Source organism: Chlorocebus sabaeus, chromosome 11, assembly GCF_047675955.1.
Source record: "Chlorocebus sabaeus isolate Y175 chromosome 11, mChlSab1.0.hap1, whole genome shotgun sequence".
Taxonomy (NCBI): Eukaryota; Metazoa; Chordata; class Mammalia; order Primates; family Cercopithecidae; genus Chlorocebus; species Chlorocebus sabaeus.
Genome location: NC_132914.1, coordinates 110,191,759 through 110,215,133, shown reverse-complemented (window position 1 = coordinate 110,215,133; position 23,375 = coordinate 110,191,759). Strand labels below are relative to the sequence as shown.

The following is a 23,375-nucleotide window of genomic DNA, read 5'->3' as shown; positions in this document are numbered from 1 at the left end:
TTGTGGCCCACAGTCCACATCCCCCTCGTCTTTCCCAAGTTCAAGGTCTTTGATTTTTCCTCTCATTGCCACCCCTCATGCCTTGGTTCTTTGCTCAGATGGAATGAATTGGGGTCCAGGGTGGGCACCCAACAGCAGCTCACCGGGTCCCTATACTGGGCCTGGGACACCTTCACCCAATAATTTGCAAACTTGATACAAGCTGGGTGCCCGTCCTTAATAAAATCATGCTGGGAAAGCCAGTTTATAAAAGTGTTTCCAAAAAGGGCTGCTCTCGTTAAAACAAGAGCAGAGAGGCAGACTCTTGTTTGCCTGGCTTTCCCCCACCCCCACGATTCCAGGTCACCCCAGGAGTCCCTGGAGCCCCGTGTGCAAACCATAGTATTAACCCAGAGTAACTGTGGTATTTCAGGTGCAGCCTATGGGGAAATACTTTGGACAAGCAGCTGATGCTTGCTCGAGCCACCATGTGAGGTGGGCATGGACTGGGACAAGGACAGCTGGACTCTGAAGCCCTCTAAAAATCCTAAGACAACACAGCACAGACTTTGGAATCGGACAGGTCTGGACTCCAAGGTCTACCCTTCCCCGGTGACCCTGAGAAGGCACCATAGCTCTCCCAGCCTCCGCTTCCCCATCTGGAATATGCACATGGTAGAACCGTTTGGCGGAATAAACGAGGTGATACATATAACGAATTTAGCAAATAATAAACATGGAACACGCACCATTGCTGATGTTGCTATTATGGCCCCATCACTTGTGAATTGTCTGATCTTGGGGGAGTTAGTTCCTGTCTGTGAACTGGAGGTGATGATGGTACCTACCTCATAGGGTCCTTATGCATGGAGATAGATGCGTGGGAACATGTAAAGGTGCTTAGTTGATGCTTGGCACAAAATGAACATTTAGTGGATGCTAGATATTACTTACCGTCATTAATATTATTGTAATCTTTGCTCCTGCCCTAGTGGCCAACCACCCCCGGGGTTCGTCCTTGCCTGCGGACAACACAGAGGCCCCCTCCCCCTGGGCCCCGTCTTACCCCGGCGGGATGGAGGCGCGCGCGCTCACGCTGGTGGTGCGCTGGGGCCCGGGCCGGTTGAGGTTGTTCTGCCCCGGGGTGGGCGCGCCGCCGGGGGCACTCGGGCTCCGTGGGGGCGCCCCGGGAGGCGGCGCGGGCTCGGCGGGGCCGGTGACGGGCGCTGCCCAGAGCGCGGCGCCTGCGAAGGTGGCGCTGGGTCGCACGGCGAGCGCACCTGGAGGCCCTCCAGGGGGCGGCGGCGGCGGCAGCGGCAGCGGGGGCGCGGGGGGCGCCTTGCGGCGCTGCGAGGCCAGGATGGCGTTGGAGGCGGCGCGCGTGCTGTTGACCAGCAGGCACTGCTGGCAGGAGCAGGGCTGGCCCGAGCTGGCGCCCACGGGCCACGACTGCGACTTAGGGATGGAGCCCACGGTGAGCGGGTAGGCGAGGTCCAGGCGGCGGCGCAGGCGGCGGCGCCGGCGCGTCTGGCGGTTCATCTGCGACATGCTGTTGAAGTAGATGAGGTAGCAGAAGCCCAGGGACGAGAGGTCGAGCCACGGGTGCTGCTTCTCGTAGGCGTTCTGGATGGTAATGCAGATGTCCATGTCGTAGGCCGTCCATGCACCGCCGTCGTTCTCCCACTCCCACACGATGCCCTTGCCCGGCGCCGACGACGGGTCGTAGAAGTTGCGCCGCACGGGCCGCATGGTGCCTGTACTCGAAATGAGGAGGGGGCGTCAGCACAGCGGGCGGGGGCGGCTCGGCCAGGGGTGGGGACGCCGAGCGCTGGTCTGCGCAGCTGGAAGGGCGGGCCACAGCAAGGCAGGGGTGGGCGGCACAGGCCTCCAACGGGTCCATCCAGAGTTGGGGAGAGGGTCAATACATGCATGGAGAGGAAGGAGGTCAAGGTCCAGGCATGAGGTTCAGTACAGGCTGGAGGGTCAGGACAGGCGGGACCCAGGGCGAGGGGGGCCGGGGCTAAGGGTTCAGCACATAGCACTGGGGCGAGAGGTGGGCAGGCGCGCATGGTCAATAGATTAGGGACAGGGGTGGGAAAGCCACCAAATGGGGTGGGGGTGCCAAGATAGCCTGAGGTAGGAAACCAGCAAGGTGTGGAGGCCTCCCCCACCCTCCATCTCTCCAGGGCCAAGACAGACACTGAAGTGGGGGTTTATCACAGGCCCTGGATGGTGCGAGGGAGGACAAAGGGGTCTCGGGGGTTCTTCAGACCACAGTAAGATAAGGTGGGGCAGGCATAGACAGAGACCAAGGCTATGCACAGAGGCCCCATGCAGTCCTCTCCTTCCTTATAGTTCGCTCATTCATTCAATGATTCATTCATCTATCTGTTCATGCCCTCGTTCATTAATTCAAGCACTAGTTCATTTAGTCATTCAACAATTCTTGCATTAGTTCATTCATTTATCCACGCCCTAGTTCACATATTCATATATTCCTTTATTCAATGATTCATTCATTCAATGATTCTTTTGTTAGGTCATTCATTCCTGCCTGCAGTCATCCTTTTTTATTTTATTTTATTTTATTGTATATTTTATTTATTTTATTTTATTTTATTTTATTTTATTTTATTTTATTTTTTTAGAGACGAGGGTCTCCCTATGTTGCCCAGGCTAAGTCTTGAACTCTTGGGCTCAAGCGATCCTCCCGCCTTGGCCTCTCAAAGTGCTGGGATGACAGGTGTGAGCCACCATGCCTGGCTCCACTTTTTTTTTTTTTTTTTTCAGACAGAGTATTGCTCTGTCACCCAGGCTGGAACACAGTGGCACAATCTAGGCTCAATGCAATCTCCACCTCCCAGGTTCAAGCGATTCTTCTGCCTCAGCCTCCTGAGTAGCTGGGACTACAGGCATGCACCACCTTGCTGGGCTAATTTTTGTATTTTTAGTAGAGATGGGGTTTTGCCATGTTGGCCAGGCTGGTCTCGAACTCCTGACCTCAGGTGATCCACCCACCTTGGCCTCGCAAAGTGCTGGGATTACAGGTGTGAGCCACCGCCCCTAGGCCCCTTATGCTTTTTTTAAAAAAAAATTGATACCTTTATGTATTCTCCATCTTCAGCCCACTCCCGTGTTCAAGCATTCAGACATTCCTTCATTTACCACCATCCTCTTTAAAACTGTGCACCCCCACATACTTTCCCCTCTCTCTTTCCCCGCTCCATTTTCTCCGTCAGATATACTTCACATTCTACCCATTTATGTTGGTTTCTGTCCATCTCCCCCCTCGCTAGCATATAATAGCCACAAGGTCAGGATTTTGTTTTATTTACTGCTGTATCCCCAGCACCTGCACACAGCAGGTGCTCCAGCGATATTTGTTGAATGAATGAATGAATTCATTAGGTCACAAATGGATGCATTTTAAAAAAAATTCATTCACACTTTGTGCTCATCCCTGCATTGGTCCATTCCTTCATTTGCTTATTTGTTATTTTCATTCATCTGTTTGTTTCATTTGTTACTTCCTTCAACAAACACCTGCTGACTGCCAGGTGGGCCCCCTGTCATAAAGGAGGGCACTGAGGCTTTACTCCCAACCACAGCTTCGTGTTTGCCAAAGCTCTGTGTGCTCCCCTGAGAGCAAGGCTCCACAGGAAACTCCGGGCTAACCAGAGATAACCTAAGGTCCAGGCTGCAGGACTTCTCAGAGCCTTTAGCCTGCTCTGTGTCTTGGGACTGATGAAGTGAGTCTTTTGCTGGGTTCATTTGGCACACCTGCAGAAACACAGCACACTCGACTGCTCCTCAACTGCGGGCAAGTCCCTTCAACCTCCCCAGGCCTCAGTGGCCCCATCTCAAAAAGAGGGGTGATCATCCATGACCCACCCCTTCCCTCTCACACAGGGTTTAGGGGAGGAGTGAGTGAGAACAGCCGCAGAGGGTCTGGATGGGACGCCAGGGCTGGGAGGCAGACAGACCTCACTTCCAGTCCTGACTTTCTGACTTTCCAGCTCTGTGACTGTGTGTAGGCAACTCAACATCTTTGGGCCCCAGTTTTCTCATCTTGAAAATGGGCACAAGCAGACATGCAATAAAAGACTGCTGCATTGCTAGCTATTGCAACAGTGGCTTGTGGGGTTGCTAAGAGGATCCATTGAGATAAATACCATGTCTACTCTGATGATTCCAAAATCTGCCATCTTCAGCCCCATCTTCTCCCCTGGGAGCCAGGTTCATGACCCTTCCCTGGAGAGGTCTAACAGACACCTTGAACTCAGCTCTGCTCTCCTCTGCCCCAAACCTGCTCCTCTCGAAGTCTTCACATCACAATTCCTGGCAGCTCCCGCCCTTCTGGATGCTCTTCCTTGGACCTCCAAACCTTGGTCTCATCCTTGACTTCCTACCTCATACCCCACCTCCAAACTGCCCGTAAATCCAGTCATCTCCACCTTCAAACACACACACATCTGACCACTGCTCCCCACTGCACTCACACCACCCAGTCCACGCCATGTTCTCTCTCCTGCCTGGACCATTGCAGTAGACTCATGACTGGCCTCTGATACTACCCTTACCTCTGTAATCCATTTCCCACACCGCAGCCAGGGGGATCCTGCTCAATGCAAGTCAGATCACATCCTTCCTCTCCTCAAGATCCTCCCGGGCTTCTGCTCACTTGGAGTAAAAGCCAAAGTCTTTGCCATGACCTACAACGAAACCCCACATTGTGGGGTCCTGTCCTCCTCTGACATTGCCTACCTCCCCCTGTCACTCACTCCATTCCGGCCACCCTGGCCTCCTTGCTGTCCCTCAAATACACCAGGCACTGTCCAGCCTCAGGGCCTTCTCACTGGCTGGAATATGACCTCACCATTCCCATATGTTCTCATCGTTTCCTCCCTTCTTTCTTACAGGTGTGTGTTCAAACATCTAAAAATGCAGCCCTCCTATTGCTGTCCTCTGAGCTTGCTTTATTTTCCTCCCTGGCACTTGGCATTACCTGTATATGTGGATATATATATGGAGAGAGAGAGAGAGAGTCTTTCTCTGTCAGCCAGCCTGGAGTGCAGTGGCGTGATCTCGGCTCACGGCAACCTCCACCTCCCAGGTTCAAATGATTCTCCTGCCTCAGACTCCCCGACTAGCTGGGATTACAGGTATGTCTCACCCAGCTAATTTTTTTGCATTTTTAGTAGAGATGGGGTTTCACCATGTTGGCCAGGCTGGTCTTGAACTCCTGACCTCAGGGGATCCAGTTGCCTCAGCCTCCTAAAGTGCTGGGATTACAGGTGTGAGCCACTGAGCCAGGCAAGATGTATTAATCTGCATGCATTCTTTACACTGCGTATCCTCACTCTAGGCTGTCAGCCGCGAAGTCAGGGATCTTGTCTGCTTTGCTCACTCTTGTACTCCCAGCACCTGGCACAGTCCTTGCACACAGTAGGCCCTCAATACCTAGAAGGCGTTTCCATTGTTAATTGGCATCTTTCTCGGGTGCCTGGCCCAGGGATCTGCAACCGGATAGGGGAACTCCAGACTGTTCCGCACTAGTGTATCCCTACTCAAGGCTGAAAGAGCTTGTCCTCTGCCCTCTCCTCTGTTGGAATCACAAGGGCTACAGACTAGCCGTGTGCCCTGCCAACTGGACAGGCCCCGACAGCTGGAGAAATCGAGGCATGGAGCTATGGCTGTTGATATGAGAGGGGCGGGGTTGGAGAGGTGGAGAGGTTGGACTGGCAGCCCAGCCCCAGGAAATAAGGTCCCTGGGGCCTATCATGTTCCAGCCAATCAGACAAAAACTTCCCCTGCACCTCTGGGGCAGCCTCACTCTGATGCCTGATTGATCATTTTAATTGAGTGTGTGCAGATTGATTTCTTCCCTGGTGATGGGGCTTCCTCCACAGCAGGCCCGGGAGGGGATGCGTCAGAGAGAAAACCCTGGATCCTGCTCCCACCTGCTCTTGTGTGCTGGTCTTCCCCTCTTAGGGTCTCGGTTTCCCCACCTGCAAACTGAGGGGCTGTGATGACTGATCTTCAAGGCTGATGTGCATGAAGTACCACCATGGAGCTCCTGGTGAGGGGAAGGCAGTGTATGACCTGAAAAATGTGCAGGATAGGAAGGGAAGCAATGGGAACCCGCCTTATTTAACTTCCCCTGTGTGCCAAGTCCTGAGCTCGGCAGGGGAGGGGCCAGGATAGGAGGTGCAGAGTGAAGTGATTCAAACAACTCAGAAGTCTCTCAGGTCGAGCCAGGTGCGGTGGCTCACTCCTGTAATCCCAACACTTTGGGAAGCTGAGGCAGGTGGGTCATCTGAGGTCAGGAATTCGAGACCAGTCTGGCCCACATGGTGAAACTCCCCATCTCTACTAAAAACTACAAACATTAGCCAGGCGTGGTGGTACATGCCTGTAATCCCAGTTACTCAGGAGGCTGAGGCCTGAGAATCGCTTGACCTGGGAGGCAGAGGTTGCAGTGAGCCGAGACTGAGCCATTGCATTCCAGCCTGGGCAAAAAAGTGAGACTCTGTCTCAAAAAAAAAAAAAAAAAAAGTCTCTCAGGTCTTGTGCAAAAACTGGCTGGCACCACACATAGCCTCAGTGCCCTTATCTATAAAATGAGGGTGTTAATATCTACCCCAAAGAATTACTGGGGGAACAAAATTAGATAATGCATAGGCAAAGATGCTTAGCAGAACACTTAGCATTTAGTAAGCACTCAATGAATAGAGCTACAATGGCTGATATTACGTACGTTACCCACACTCATCCTCCCCCAGCCCTTGTTCACTTGGCGAACTCCTATTCATCCATCAAAGCCCTCCATGTGCTCATCTCCTCCAACACGGGCTTCTCTGTTCTGTTGCTATAGTTGGCAAATGCAGCAGTCTTTTATTGCATGTCTGTCCTCACACTGTCATTATTTGTTTTTGTTCTTAGTCATTCTCATTGGTAGATGATTTTTGGGAGGACAAAGACTACTAGGTCAGATATGCAACTATGTTTCGAGCACCAGGCACAAAGCCTGGTACAAAGAAGGCATCTGCAACCGAGACAGGCAACCTACTTGGCACTTAGAGGAGTGGGAAAGAGGAAACTCTGGGCTTGATGGAGAGGGAGTGGCGTTTGGAGAGCAAGCAGCCCCCAGGGTGGAGGCCAAGCGTCGAGGGGTCCCTGGGGAGGACCCTCAGGCCGGGAGGAGGATTCTCAACGTCAACGTTGGCCAGCTCTGCAGCAAAGGACTCTGGGAGCTCGTCAGGGCCAGCTAGCCCAGGCCTCCCTCTCTCCAGGGCTCTATTTACCAGGTATCGATTTTCCTGCCTGTTTACTGGTAGTTATTAAAGGCTGTGTCCCTGGAGTCCTTTTGAAACAAGATTGGAACCTGGAGAGCGGGAGTAATTAGGGCAGCTGCTGTCCTCCCCGCTGGGCCCTGCACCCTGCAGCGCCCGCCGCTGCCCGCCTGCCCATCCGTCCGCCTCTCTGGCCCAGGCTGGCCGCGGACCAGGCCGAGGGGGTGGGCAGCTGGTTCCCTGGTGACCTGCCTGGACTTCGATCTCAAGATTTCCAAGGGAGCAGTGGTGGAAATGCTCCTTCTCCTCCGCAGTGGCCGTGGCCTAGATTTTCAGCCAGAACAATGGGTCTAAGAAGGGGCTGGAGTTTCTTCAGCCTGGGAGAGAGGCTGGGCCTCAGGCTGGTGGCCGGAGCAGAACACACCCCACTCTGGCCTTCAGGGCACCCTGCTGTGCTGGCCACAGGGCCTGGGTCCCCCAGGCAGTTAGGGGCCTATGACAAACATGGCTCCGTGCCTCGGCCTGTTTTTGTGTCTCTGCCTTTGTTGTCTTCCCCTTCCCTCTCCTCCCTAGTTGCTTAAAAATGTTTGGCAGAAAAATTCCAGGCTTCTTCCAGCAGAGCCGGAGAAAGGGGCTTTGGTCAGTGTCAGCTGGAGCACTGCACAAGCCGGGCCCCCTGAGACCGGGTGTGGGGGCGGCCATAGCCACAGCAGCCAGTGACTGCTTCATGCCTGGGGCAGAGACAGGGTGACAGCGGGATGGAGAGAGACAGAGAGAGAGACGCATGATCGAAGAGACTGTCAGAGACAGGCCAAGGCCAACATGGGAAACTGAAGCAGATACAAAGAGAGCTGGAGTCAGAGACAGAACTAGCTTGAGAGATGAAAAGAAAGGGAAGCTGGAAACCTACAGGCTGAGACCATCATGGAGAATCAGGGAAACTAAGGCTAGCATTTATTGAGCACCTACTGTATGGCGCATGCTGCGCTCAGCAATCTCCTTGCACTCACTCATTTCATCCTCACACCATTGCTTCCGGGGAGGGACCAGGACTATTTCCATTTTACAGATGAGGAAACTGAGGCCCGGAGAGGTGAACTCTTGGGAGGGTGAGAGCAGAGGGGTGGGAATAATGCCACACTCGTGGAGTAAAGGCAGGCCCAGGCTGGACTGGTTCCAAGGGGTTCAACCTCACCAAGTGGTAGCACAGCCTAGGATACTTTCAGCGGTGGAGAGCTCACTACCTCAGCTTTACCTTCCGTTGTTTAGCCATGTGAGGCGTTTGCCCTAGAGCATGGTCCCGATCTGACCCCGCTGCCTAGAGGTGGGTATGTGGGCGCCTCAGCCCCCACGTCTTAGCCTTAAGAAGCAGCTGACTCGAGAAGGGAGAGGGTTCTGAGCCCCTGAGCCTTCCTCCTGCCGGTCCCTCAGCCTCTAAACGGTTCCTCCCTGAGCTGGGCCAGCTTCAAGGCCCAGCAGGGCACCCCTCCCTTTGGGGTTGGCTTCCCGGAGGGAAATGATCTCAGTTTGGGGGCACCCAGACCCTGACGGGAAGGGGACACGTGGGAGGCAGTCATGGGACATCCTGTCGAGCTGGGGGAGTCCCACCAAAGGCTGAGGCTTGTGACCGGGGGTTGGGCCGTGGCTGGGCCCCAGTGAGAGACTTCACTGAATCCTTCACCAACCCAGAAGTCATAATACTAACAGCCATCCACACTGAAAGAGCACACTTTTCTGCCCCAGGCTGTGTTTAGCTCATTTAAGCTAAAGGGTATGTTTAGCACCCCTAGGAGGCGGGGGTGTTGTTGGCCCATTTTAGAGGCGAGAAAACAGAGGCACGGAGCAGTTAGGAGTGCACCGGATGCCATCTGTGAGCGGTCCAGCCGAAGCCCACACAAGGCTGCCGCCTCGCTTCATTTGCTGTTCCCTCTGACTTAGTCTCATGAGCTTATGTTCTGGGGAAGGAAACTGAGGCACAGTGGTTGCACGGTAAGTAAGTGACATGGCTGAGGTTCCAACCCCAGATTGCTACTTGACCTTCTGGAATAGCCCCTTAGCTGGCATCTGCATGGCTGCTCATCTCTCTCCCACAAGGACAACAGCGGCACCCAGCACCTTACCGAATGCTCCGCAGTGCCAGCAACTGTGCTAGGGGCTCACGCATGTCATCTCCCAGTCCTCACAGCAGCCCCAGGGGTGTGTGCTAATAGTAGCCCCATCAAGCACATGGGGAGACTGAGGCTCCCTGAGAAGACATGGGAGTCTGGCTGGGGGCACTGGCTGGGCTGGGATTCGAGCTGCAGCCTGTGGATCCAGGTTGCCTCGCCGGCTCCTGCCTCAAGATCGATAACCCCGCAGTGTTCTGTTTCCCTCCAAACTCTCCTCTGGGACTCATCAGGCTAAGCTGTGGCCCATTAGTGGCTTCCTCGTGGTTGAAGCCAGCCCAGGTTCTCCAGGGTCTGCTGGAAGCCAGGCCAGGGTGGTGGGGAGATGAGGGGAGGAGAGGGGGTCTGCAGCGCTGCCTAAGGAAGGCGGAGGGGCTGCGTGGCACTCGGAGTGGCTACCACCTTGGAAGCTGCTGGTAGGCGGAGGTGGGCACTCATATGCCATGGGCTGTATGGGGGGCTTTCTGGTCACCTGGTTTCCCACACACCCAGCAGGGGATTCAGATCCCCAGCAAAGCAGGAAGTGGAGGGGGAGGGGACAGAGGGCTGAACAGTCCTCCACCGCCTGAGCCCTCCAAACTGCTCCTTTCTCATCTGTGAAACGGCATAATTGTAATAATAATACAATAATAATAATAATAATAAACACTCCCAGAGGGCCTGCTATGTGCCAGGCTGTTCTAAATGCTTCATGTAAGTCAACTCTTCAGCCACAAAATGACTGGGGCAGGTTGTTGTGATAATAATGATAATAAACATATGATAATAATGATAACTATTGCTATCACTGTCTTGTACAAACACTGAGTGAGGCACAGAGAGGTGAAGCAATTTGCCTGAAGTCCAAAGTCACATAGCTACTGGGCTACTAAGTGAAGACTGAATCTAGGCAGGATTTGAACTTCCCCCACTTCCACTCTCGGCTCTCTGGCCCATGTCACCAGAGTGCTAGCCTGCACTGTTGCAGGGGCCTCCTCTCCCCGTGTCCCAGTGTCCACCCTTTGCAATGTGCAGTGCATTCTCACATGGCAGCCAGAGGGATTTTTCACAGCCTCAAGGCTGTGTCACTCCTCTGCTCAACAGCTATCAATAGCTCCCTAGTGCCCTTAGGAATCAGTCTAAGCTCCTTAGTGTAGCCTCTGAAGCCCATCACAAGCTGTCTGCACAGCCTCACTCTCTAGCCACACCAAAATTCCAGCTATTCTTTGAACACCCCGTGTGTGGTTATGCCTCTGTATTTGCATATGCTGTTCCATCTGTCTGGAGTGTCCTGCCCGCCCCACCCCATTGGCCTCCCTGCTGAGTTCTTTCTCAATCTTCTGGCTCAGCACAAGTACTCTGTCTTCTTGGAATCTTCTCTGCCATCCTTAGGGCAAACCACTCGCTCCTTGGGGCCGCCAAAGCACCCTGCACCCGCAATGCTCCCATCAAAGCACACAGCTCACTAGGTGCGGAGGTGTCTGTGTTCCTTCCAGCCTGGCAGCCTCTCCAAGGCTGGGCTGGTTTACAGTCACCTTGGCATCCCTCTGTGGTCAGGAGCGCGGGGAGGTAGGTACTTGCAAAATGTTGGATGAATGAATAACCAAATACATCTGAATGAACCTAACTGAATGCTGCTCATGACTAGGCTGGAGACTGCAAGCTGGGCAGATATGGTTTTGTTCTGGCTCACATGCTATTTACATTTTTAAAATAGTGACCAATATTTATTTATTTATTTATTTATTTATTTATTTATTTATTTATTTGAGACAGGATCTCACTCTGTTGCCTAGGGTGGATTGCAGTGATGCCATCATCGCTCACTGCAGCCTGCACCTCCTGGTCTCAAGCAATCCTCCAGCCTCAGCCTCCTGAGTAGCTGGGATCACAGGTGTGTGCCATCATGTCCAGCTAATTTTTTTTTTTCATTTTTATTTGGTAGAGATGGGGTCTCACTACACTGCTGAGGCTGGTGTTAAACTCCTGTGCTCAAGTGATCCTTCTGCCTCAGCCTCCCAAAGTGCCAGGATTCCAGGCATGAGCCACCTGAATCGGCCTCACATTTAAAAATTGGGGCAGATTCACACCAGTCCAGATTTCAGAAATCCCCAGATATCCAAGGGTGGGGCCACAACGATTGGCCTCCTTGGCAACAGTGAGCAGGAGCTGAGTTATGCTGGCCCCATTCATGCCTTCAAGTATTTACTGAGCACCTGCTGCGTACCAGGCACTGGAGAGCAAGACAGTTAAAAAACCTCCACCTTCCCAGACACTGCACACACTTCTATTAGTTCCCCAGGCCCTGTAAGCATCTGAATTTGCAGCCTTTGTGTAGATGGGTAAGCTGAGCTGCAGAGAGAAACTTGGGCAAGATCACCTGGCAAATTAGAGACAGGTCTTGGACCCAGGCTCCCTGACTGTCACTTCCACAGGGCCAGGTAAGTAACACCTTGGAACGAATGAACCTTTGTTCCCTAGAACAGAGGAAGCTGGGGAGGGCGATGCTTACCCCAGCCAAGCGGAGGGCCCTGGGAAGGTGGTATTCCAGGTAAACTCTGCGCTTTCTCTTGCTGTGCTCTGCTTGCAGTTGGAGGGGGAGGGGACAAAGGCCCAGTCGGTCATCAGGACAAGAGGTGGCTGTGCTGCAGCTGCTGGCAGGACTGTCCTGGCAGCCTCCTTTGATTGCCTCGTCCTTTGTTCTGCATCTCAGGGTGCTCAGCTCCAGGGCCCAGTGCCAGACTCCCTCATGCACCCCATCACCGGCCTGCCACTGCTGTCTGTGCAGGCAGCAGTAGCAGCCTGGAGCAGCTCCAGAGGGATGATGGAAGGAGCCCAGAGAGGGAGAGGCGCTTGGCCAGGGTGGCCGAGCAAGGACACAACCATGCGGGACCTGGAGGAGACTCAGTTCCTAGCCCGGCAGCTCCTGGGCCCCAAGGTGGGGGACAATCCTATATGCTGGGACTTCCTTGGCGCCTGTATCACACCCATCATCACCCCACCCCTTACCCCAGAACAGAAGCACGTTGAGGGCAGGGATTTGTGTCTATCCTGTTGATTGTGACATTCCTGGTGCCCGGACAGTGCCTGGCACACAGTAGGTGCTCATGAAATTCCTGATGAATGAACGAATAGTGACCACAATCACACGAGTTCGGTACTACCATCAGGTCCATATTACAGGTGAGGAAACAGAGGTTCAGAGGCTCAGGGAGACAGTGTGGTTTACTTAAGGTCAAAGTCTTTTTTTTGTTTGTTTGTTTGAGACGGAGTCTCACTTTGTCGCCCAGGCTGGAGTGCAATGGCGCGATCTCAGCTCACTGGCTCACTGCTACCTCCACCCGCCGGGTTCAAGTGATTCTCCTGCTTCAGCCTCCTGTAGCTGGCATTACAGGTGCCCACCATCATGCCCATCTAATTTTTGTATTTTTAGTAGAGATGGGGTTTTACCATGTTGGCCAGGCTGGTCTCGAACTCCTGACCTCAGGTGATCCACCCGCCTTGACCTCCCAGAGTGCTGGAATTATAGACGTGAGCCACCACACCTGGCCTACACACCCCACGATTCTTAGTAAGCAGCTGGTACTGGGACGGGAACCCACAGCCCGGCCCTCACCAGCAGCATTCCCCAAGGCAGCTGGTTCCAGGTTCCAGGCCCCGTGTCTTCAGTTGATGTCAGCCAGAGGCAGCTAGAGGCTGGTGGGGGTGTCTATGTCAACCCAGAGGCTGGGTGGGCTCATGGGGGGTGACTATCTAAGGGCCTGGAGCTGTCCTGGGGACTGGCTACCACTGGTTGTGATTCTAGAGCCAGGTGGAAGGACAGAGGCCCAGGGAGAGAGACAAAGGTGGTGGGCAGAGGCCCGGGAGCACCCCAGGCACCCCCATGCCCCAATAACATCACACTGGGGAGAGAGTTAGGGACCCCAGCCCCATTGCCTACTGCCTGAATGGGCACTTGGAGCCACTGTGAGCAGCATCCCCTTCACCTCCCCATGGCCTCCCCCTCCTGGCCCCTCCTCGTCACTCTCTAATCACGCTCTCCATCATCTCCCCTCCCATCCCCTCGCCCTTCACTCCTTACCACCTTCTTCACCATCCCCTCCACAGCCCCGCTACCTGTCACTTCTGCATCACCTCCCCCACTCTAGCCCCCACACTTCCCATCACAGCTTCCATCTCCTCCTTCCTCTCCAGGTCAGACTCCACAGCTCCTTTGGAAGGATGAGGTGGGGGATGGGAGGAAGCGGGAGAGGAGGAGGGAGGGAAGAAGGAGGAAAAAGGGGTCAGGGGAGGAGAGGGAGAGGGAGAGAGCTGCGAGGGGGGTCTGTCCCGGGCATCCCCACCCCCAGCCCGGAAGGCGTGGGCAGGTTGCTGATGGTGCTGTCCAAGGTACTCGGTGGCCTGGGCGAGCCTGGGAAGGGCCCTGCCCACCCAGCTGCAGACCTGGATCTGATCTCAGATCCACCTCTTCCCAGTGTGGGCAGGTGGCTCCCCACACTCGGAGCTTCAGCTTTACTATGTGTAAAAGGGGGTGACGCCTGCTGACTGGGTGAAGGGAACCCAGACAGACTGTAGGAAGTGCCTGAGGCTGCCCCTGCCCCACCTGCTCCAGCTCCAAGGGCCCATGATTAATGAGGCTGGTCCTGCGGTGTGGCTGTGAGTCCCCTGGGGCCTGGCTGCTAAAGGGCAGCAGCTGGCAGCCCAGCCTGCCAGGCCCCAGTGGGCCCCAAGAGGCCTCCTCTACCCATCCCCTATGTCCCATCACAGCCTCCCTCTGCCACCCAGGCCTGAGACCCTCCTCCAGGACCCTGCTGAAGGACCCCTGCTGTTTCCTCCACCTGGAAGTGTTCCTCTCATCATTCTATTTACCTAAACCACACACTCTCAAAGGATTCCTCCTCCAGGAAGTCCTCCTCTCAGAGGCTCCAGGCATACACTGTGCACATCCTATGGCTGAAGGCGCCCTGCATCTCCCTAATGAGGCATTTAAATCTTTTTCTTCCTTGAGCATGAGTGCTTACTATGTGCAAAGTTGTATCCTCCATGCTTTTACCTACATATCTCATTTAATTCTCATGACAACCCTCCCAGCTAGGGACTATTCTTATCCCCATTTTACAGAGGAGGAAATAAACTCAGAGAGTTTAAGGAATTTGCCCATGGTCACACAGCCAGCAAGGGGTCAAGCTGGGTTTTAGTTCTGTATCTGTTGTCCTTATGAGTCAGAGGGTTCAAAGGCTATTCCCATGATATGCATTTGCTTTCACCTTCACTAGACTCTGAAATTGATCTGAAGTGGATAGATTAGACTCTGAAATGCATTATGTCCTTCTGTCTGAGTCCCCAAGACCCACCCCAGGACCTGGTACTGAGAAGCCACCAATGACTACCAAATACGAGCGACGAATTTATAGTTTCAAAACAGCTTCTGGAGTTAGCTGAGCAGCCAGAGACCATGGGTCTGCAATGGTGGAAATACAGACAGTGTGACTGGTGGTTGGGGAGACACCCACATGTGGATTAGCTGGACCTGCTGCTACCAGAGATGGACCGTTCCCTGCCCCTACACATAATCTTTCTTGCTCCTGGCATCAGAGCCAGCCTTAGTCTCCAGTGAGGAGGCTGGAGAGAGGGTCCCAAAGGGTCCTGTAACCAGGAGCTGAGCCCTGGAGGCCTCCAGGGTAGTGCAGGCTGTCCCTGCCTTGGGCTAGACTCTGACAACAAGCCCCAAGAGTGCTCTCAAGAGAGAAGGGGGAGGGGGTTCTCTCAGCCCTCGCATTAAATGTCACCTTGTTTTCTATCCCTAAGGCCTGTCTGGGAGGCCTGGGCTCTAGCTTAGGACTGGTAGGCTGTGTGACCTTGGGGAAGTCACTCACCCTCTCTGGGCCTCACTGTCCCCAGTTGGTGTCTAAATTCCCGAGGTGCTTTCCCTGGTGATGGGAAAAGCTCCTCCCATCTGGGTGGTAACAGCCTAAGGGGCTCCAGCCTAAGTGTCCTCAGATAGTGCTTACTTTCAGGGCAGGGGCCAGGGCTGAGTGAAGCTCAAGGTTTCTGGGGAAGGAGGCAGGCTGGAAGATCCTGGAACCAACCAGCACCTGCCACTCCAACCTTTCGGCCAGCATGGGGGCACCAGAAAAGGCCAGGCTTGCAGCCTCGGATATGGCATCTGTGGATGGTCCCCAGCTGGCCTCCCTCGGCCTCAGCTATCCCATCAGCAGAGTGGGCAGGAGGCTGCCATGCACCCCTCCAGGAGCACATGGAGAGCGACATGGGAGATACCAGGCAGCTAGGTGCCTCTCCCCAGCTCCAGCCATACGAGGCTAGGGAGTGAGCTGAGAGCTGCTGCAGAAGTGGCTGAGTCGTACCTCTGTCCAGCTGTGTGGACTGGGTGGGAAATTTAGGGTCTGGGTGAGGCGGCTGTCCCAGTGGCAGGGGATGTAAATGATCCCCCAGGGAAGTTGTGGCCTCTTCTCTGGGAGCAGAAAGCCAATCTCAAACCTTTCCCCCACTGCCGGTGGCAGCCAACCCCTCACCCCAAGACCCCGACGGCTCCTGGGCCCGGCCCAGCCACCAGCTGAGCACTCCTTGGCCTTGGGCTTCCCATATGTGGCAATCTTTGTCTGTGGGAGGGACGGTTGGAGACAGAGGGAAATGAAGAAAGAAAGCTTTGAGGGAAACCGGGCACTTGGCTCAGTACTGCAAAGCGAGCGAACCACCCATCCCTCTCCCAGCTCTGACTCTCCCTCCAGCCCTCTGCCTGGGACACCACCGGGATGGATCTAACATCATCCAGCTCAGGGGCACAGCATCAGGCCTCCCCGTGGAGGGGCCCCGGTTTCCAGTCCAGACTCTGGGCTCTGGACCTAGAGGGCTTCAAAGGGAACCTCACCCCCTGCAGGGAGCAGTGAAAACAGCCCAGCAGGAGAAAGGTGAGGGGGCACCAGCTGAACAAACAGCAGCCCCCTGTGGGGCCAGAGCCTGGCCTCTCCCCTGTGGCCCCAGCCTGACACCTGGGCTTTCTTCCGCTGGCTGCACTGCACGAGAGGCACATACACAGGGCATGTGTGTGTCAGCATTGTGCGAGCAGGCTGGTGCTGTGTGTGTGTACGCACACGCACGTGTACCTTGGTACACACCACGAGGCGTGGAGAAGCCATGCTGGGTGTTCCGTGGCACCAGCACGGTCTTACCCCATGCTCAGGTTAAGAACATGTGAGGGCAGGGGTCAGTGACCTGCAGCACACAGGTCAAATCCACCCACCCTCTGCTATTGTGCAGCTCAGAAAGTAAGAATGGCTTTTGCATTTTTAAATGGTTGGCGGGGGAGGGGGGGAAGAAAATTTTATGACCTGTGAAAAAGATATGAAATTCAAATTTCTGTGTCCACAACTAGTTTGATTAGAACACAGTCACACTCGTTCACTTACATATTGTCTATGCTGCTTTTCTGCTCTGATAGAGTTGAATAGTTACAACAGAGACTGTGGGTCCCACAAAGCTTAAAAGATTTATTATCTGACGCGATCAGAAAAAAATCAGCCAGCTTCTGTATTGGGAAACTAGCAAAGCTAGGGCAGTCTCCCCCCAAAATTAAAGTTCAGCTTCAATGAACATATGGAGAATTTTACAATTAGAAAATCTAGACAGAGGCCGGGTGCGGTGGCTCAAGCCTGTAATCCCAGCACTTTGGGAGGCCGAGACGGGTGGATCACTAGGTCAGGAGATCAAGACCATCCTGGCTAACACGGTGAAACCCCATCTCTACTAAAAAATACAAAAAAAAAAAAAAAAAACAAAAAACTAGCCGGGCGAGGTGACGGGCGCCTGTAGTCCCAGCTACTCGGGAGGCTGAGGCAGGAGAATGGCGTGAACCCGGAAGGCAGAGCTTGCAGTGAGCTGAGATCCGGCCACTGCACTCCAGCCTGGGTGACAGAGCCAGACTCCGTCTAAAAAAAAAAAAAAAAAAAAAAAGAAAATCTAGACAGAAGCTTGTGTTGATTTCAGCACATACACATGAGTTTTGGGTTTTACAGCATTATGTTGGAGTGTGTGTGTGTGTGTGTGTGTGTGTATATGAAATATAATATTTTCAAGATTCACGGCCGGGCACGGTGGCTCACACCTGTAATCCCAGCACATTGGGAGGCCGAGGTGGGTGGATCACTTGAGGCCAGGAGTTCAAGACCAGCTTGGCCAACATGGTGAAACCCCGTCTCTACTAAAAATAGAAAAATTAGCTGGGTGTGGTATGTGCCTGTAATGCCAGCTACTTGGGAGGCCGAAGCACGAGAATCACTTGAACTCGGGAGGCAGAGGTTGCAGTGAGCCGAGTGCTCTAGCCTGGGCGACAGAGTGAGATACTGTCTCAAAAAAAGAAAAAAAAACAGATGTAAGATCTCTTGCTGGTCTCTCATACACACAGTGGTGAACCCGTGCTACGTGCACAGTAGATAATTCATTGATGTTTGTGGGATAAAGTCAGCCAGATTCTCTCTGTCAATCTGAGAACGCTGCTGGAGAAGGGATGCTCTCACCCATTTCATGGATGTGGAAACAGATCTGGAGAGGCCTGAGGTCACACCATTGGCACTCAGGTTTGCTCCCTGCCGGTTGAGGCTCTTTCCCAGTCCGTTACCAATGAGGACAAGACGTCCTTTCCTGATATTGTTTTGCTCCTGGGTAAAGCGGAGGAGAAACCCTCACATGTCTGGTGAGGAAGCCTCTTGCCCCACTCTCCAGCAGATTCCCAGGCAGCCGAGGTCTCCTGCCAACCGCAATAGGTTTCCAGGCCTTCCTCCCTCTCTGGTTGGGGTGGGAGGGGGTTCCTGGCAGGCTCCCAGGATTCCATTTAGGAATGAGTGGTTTTTTTTCCCTTTTCCGGCAAACAGGGGGCAGGTGTGGAGTGAACAGCTCTGGGGAGGGGGTGAGGGGAAGTGACCGGAGCTGAACTTCTGGGGGATCCAGTGAGGCTGAACCATAAAATGGGTACTATTGAGAGAATGAGGTCTGATGAAAAGGGAGTGTGCAAGTCTGGGTACTCGGGAACATAAGGGGATGCTAGGAATAGGAATGGGGGTCCCCCCAAAGATAAGAGGATCAAAGGTAAAGTTGCCAACGTGTCAGCCTTGTGGGGAGTCTGTCCCTGCTTCTAAGGACCCCGGCGCCCATCCCCCACCCAGCTAGGTCCTGGAGGATGGCTACACCCAGCATTAGCTCTGAACCTGCAGAACAGCAGATCTCCTAGCAAGCAGTGATGTCCACCCACTTCTGCCCTCACAGCCCTGCCCTCTACCCCTAGGAGAAAAGAGAACGGGGCGGGCAAGGTGCAACACTTCCCATTCCTCCGTCAGGTCCTTGGTGCCTCTCTGGAAGAATGCGCACGTGGAGCTAATGATGACTTCTACTCTCTGGATCAAATTCAAAATTCTTTGCATGGCTGTCCAGGCCTGTACATCTGGTCCTTGCTCAGCTGCATCTTGCTCCATCTTCCCCTTGGTGGGAGATGCATCCCAAACAGAACGGACTTAAATGTCCTCTGCTCCTTCCCACCCCAGGGCCTTCGCACTGGCTGTGCCCTCTGCCAGGGACACTGGCGCCCTCACTCATTCTTCAGATGTCTGTTCAAACATCACGTTCTCAGGCTAGCCTTCCCTGAGTACCTCTGGGCCGGGTTTAGTTCACGCTCTCAGCTCTGCCACTGATTGTCCCTGCGGTGGTGTGTTTGCTTGCTTCCTGACCACACCGGGACATTCAGCGCAGCTCCTCCAGCAGAAAACCTCGACTGGTGACTCTGTCTTGCTCCCTGCTGTACTTCAGTGCTTAGCACAGAAATGGACACACAGCAGAGGTCAGTAAATAATCATACGATGGAATGCACAAACAACTGGCACCACCAGTGATGGTGGTCAATGCCTGGAGTTACGGAAACATAGATGTACTAATCTGTACCATCAATAAGCCATTTGTTATGAATTCACCTGTGTTTCTAGACATGGTAAGCACCCTGTGGGTACCAAGCAATGTTCTAGACTATTGGAAAGTCCAATCATTGCAGAAACTTCTATTGGACTGTGCTAGTTAGAAAGGCTGGCCTTCTTTCTAACTAGCACGGTCTAATAGAAATGTTTGCAATAACACAATGTTCTGGATCTACACTGGCCCACGAGGTACCACGAGACTCATGTGGCTATGAGCACTTGAAGTGTGGCTAGTGAGACTGAGGAACTGGATTTTACATTTTACTTAGTTTTAGTTAATGTAAATTTAAGTAGCCACATGTGGTTGGTGGCTACCGTATTGGTTGGCACAGCTCTAGAGAGAAGGAGAGCACCCTACTAGCCTGAGGTTATTACGTGTGGTTCTGACATCCAGGAATTCGTAGGGACTTCCCCAAACCCCATCAGCCGGTCCTTGGGGGGTCAAACGTGTCAAGGATTTCTAGGCTGCTTCTACACGGCAGGATCCCACCACTCCCCACTGCCCACGGAGCTTGTCACAGATACCACTGGGCAATGACTCAGGGAGATCTCCCAAACAATGACAAATCTCCAGAACAAAAGAGAGTAGGCCTGAGAGTGGGACCTCATCGTTTTTATCACCATCATCACCTATCACATTACCACCAACACAACCATCAACATCACCATCATTACAACCACAACAGGATCACCAATACCACGAAGTAACATCCACACACAGGGCTATCAGCCACACCACATGGCCACGAAGACTGCCACCAACATCATTTTCTCCATCATCACCACCCCATCACACCACTTCCAGCACCACTACCAACACAACTGTCAATGTCACCAATACCAATGAATTCCAGGGTTAACGCTAGCACTGACATCACCAACACTGCCACGTCACCATCATCCACCCCTCCATTATCATCAAGACCCTACCACCATCAATACTATCACTGAGTCACCACCAACACAACTGCTAACACTGTCTCCTCCATCATTGCCACCCCCCCCATCATCAACACCACCAACGGCCCCCATCCCCAATTAATTACCACCAGCATGACTCCACCCCCCAAACCAACACTTGGAGCCAGTACAGGATACCAGTTAAGAGTTGTGGCTCTGGAATTCAACCACCTGGGTTTAAATCCCAGCTCTGAGTTTAAATCATTCAGCTTCTGGGAGACTCAGTTTCTTCATCTATAAAATGGGACTCATAATAATACAACAATAAACAGACTTACTGCCTGTGATTCTTGGAAAAAATCAAATGAGGAAGTGCATGTGAAGCCCTTATTCTACAATCACATGCTACTGCTAGTCTAGATTCTGTGTCCATTTTATTTAATCCTCACTCAGCTGTGAGAGATATTGATCTACCCATTATGCAGATGAGGAAACTGAGGCTCAGAGAGAGGATGCAACTTGCCCAAGGCCCTACAACTTGCTCAGAGGCTGTATTGGAATCCAAGTCTTAAACTGGACAAGGTTAGACTGCCCTGTTTTTCTGGAGGTGAGGCAGGGAGATAGGGAAGGGATTTGGGATCAGATTTACTGGGATTTTCAGCAGCCCATACTGCAAGGTAGTGGTGGTTCGGCAGGGCAGGTGACATGGGGTGGGTGGGGAGTCTGCTCACCTGTGTCCTGGCGAAACTGGTGCATGGACTGCAGGTCGATGATGTAGGGCACAAGCTGGGCGTCCACCTGCCCCAGGACCACGGAGCCGCGAGCGTCCTCCTTCAGCACGTTCTCAATGTGGTGGCACACGGTGGCCGTGTAGGGCCGCCAGCGACTGTGCTCATTCAGCCACTCCCACACCACCACCCGGGCCACGTTCTGCGGTGGGAAGCCCAGACCATTCACAGGCATCAGCCCACCGTGGCCTGGCCGTGACATGGCCGCCACTGCCTCAGGGGCCAGGTCCCCCACTATTGCAGGCCCAGCTACTCCTGGGCCTGGCAGCAGGCGGCAACTTCCTCTTTCCCCAGGGGGACAGCAAGGACCGTCTGGCCTCCTTTCTAACTCTGGGTTCTCTCTGAGGCCTAGAGGCCTCCGTTAAAGGAATGTGGGGTGGCCATCCAGGCTGCAAAGACCTCTTCCCTGCAGAGCCTTCTCGGAAAAAGGGTGCTGCCCTGGAAAGCAAGTGTCTCTCTTATGCCGGAGGAAACAGCTCTAAAGTCCTTGGCCCCCTCGGCTGGCTCAGGTAGGGAGTGAGGCAGCCGCCCCCGTTCTAGGTCCAGCCTCCTCAGTGTTGTCTCTGGTCCCTCTTCCCCGCCAGACAGGGCCTGTCACCCAGGAGGCCTGGGCCACAGCCTGCTGCTCCTGCGGCTCTCAGTCAGCCCTCTGCACTCCCAACTGCGTCCCAGACCCTGCGCCTGGCTTCAGTGGGGCTTCTTGCCTCCCTCCAGTCCGGGCCCCCTTCTCCGACGGCTCCTGCTGAAGGGGGCGTCCCTGGCTCCTTGTTCCCTCTCCACGGTGTCCTGGAAGGCCTGGGTGGCTGCAGAACACACGGGGAAGGGGTGCGGCGCGGACCCCCGGGGGGTGCGCCTGGACTGTGGCTCCGGAGCTGGGCTGGGGGACGAGGGGGACGAGGGGGGCGGGGGCCCGTGGGCACGCCCCACCCCACTCGTGCTCGCGACCTGCCAGGAGACAAGAGGGGAGAGGGCCCTTTAAGAGGAGAGCGCAGCACCCCCTCCCCCATTCCCAGGAGAGCATTCGGCTGAGAACAATGGGGGACCGAAGGGGGACAGCAAGGGGGGGCGTAAGGGGTCGCCCCGCCCGCTTTCCCTTGGGGCAGGCCTGGAGGGAGAGCTGGGGCCGGGGGCGCGGTTTTCAGAGACTCTCCGCCTGGGGGGTGCCCCCCTTCGCTCCCAGAGCCTTCCCTTCCCCCGGGGCCCTCACCCTGCCGGGGGGATGCCGGGTGCGCGGGGATGTGTCGGGAAGCTAGGGGATGAGCGGAGCTGCAGGCGCGGCCCAGGGCCCCTCGGGGGTCGCGTCGCGGAGGGGGCGAAGCCAGGAGCTGGACCGTCTCTGCCTCCCGCCCTGGGGATAACAGTCCCCCTTCCCCAGCTCAGACGTCTCCCGAGCCGCTCGCGGGCCCCCAGCTGGAGCCGGGGGTGGGGTCCCTAAGCACCCGCGCTCTCACCGCCTCTCTTCGTCTCCGTCTCCGGCTCCGGCTCCGGCTCGCGCTCCAGCACCGCCGCCTTCTGGGCTCCCCCCGGAGTGGGAGGGAGCCGCGGTCCTGCCTCCGCGCCCGTTCCCTCCCAGGCCCCTCGGCCGCCGCGCCGAGCTTTCCGCGCGTGGACAGACTGCTCGGCCGACGGACGGACGCAGGAGCTGGCTGGCGGCCGCCGGGATCCCGCGGGTGGGAGGCGGCCTCGGCAGTGCTCGGGAAGGGAGAGGGGAGGGGGCGGAGGAGGAGGAAGGGGAGGAGACAGATCGCGGCCCTGAGCGCCACCGGCGCTGACACGCGAGTCTCAGGGCGCCCCAAATCCTCGGCCAGGCCCTCCCGAGAACCCAAGGGGCCTTCTGACCCCAAGCAGGGCTTGAGGCAGGGAGTGGGGTGTTTAGGAGTCGCCGGCTTGAATCTTTGTCATCTTTATTTCCAGTCTCCCAGTCTAGGGCCTGGCACTGAGTAGGTGCTCAATAAATGCTTGAATGAATGAATAAGATCCAGAGACTGTCTAAAGAAAGATCTTGAAGCATTCAGAGCTAGCCTCCTTTCCTCCTCTAACTATTCCTGGGGGCGGGAGGGTGCTGACAAGGCCTGATTCAGACTCAGATGGAACCGTGGAATCTGAAGAGTACAGATGAGGAGACTGAAGCCAGAGAGAGTAAGACCCAGGCCCAGGATCACAGAAGCTTAGACTGGTGCCCAGACACCAACCCCGATCTGAATCTCCTGCCAGTACCCAGTTCCCAGCCCTGAGCCCACTTCCCCCAAAGCACCCACCTGCTCCAGGTGAGAGGGGGTGGGACCAGGGGAGGGG

At 54.8% G+C, this 23,375-nt stretch overlaps 1 protein-coding gene across 1 annotated transcript in view; it reads right to left on the bottom strand.

Annotated features, from left to right (window-relative positions):
- DTX1 (deltex E3 ubiquitin ligase 1) overlaps nucleotides 1-22,827 on the bottom strand; it is a 42,001-nt gene extending 19,174 nt beyond the window's left edge. The window contains exons 1-3 of the mRNA XM_037996492.2: nucleotides 22,532-22,827; nucleotides 21,024-22,025; nucleotides 1,046-1,733 (exon numbers count right to left, since the gene is read on the bottom strand). Coding sequence (XP_037852420.1) covers nucleotides 1,046-1,733; nucleotides 21,024-21,282 — 947 coding nt within the window. The 5' untranslated portion in view covers nucleotides 21,283-22,025; nucleotides 22,532-22,827. The remainder of the gene's footprint in view (nucleotides 1-1,045; nucleotides 1,734-21,023; nucleotides 22,026-22,531) is intronic.
- Nucleotides 22,828-23,375: the final 548 nt, after the last annotated feature.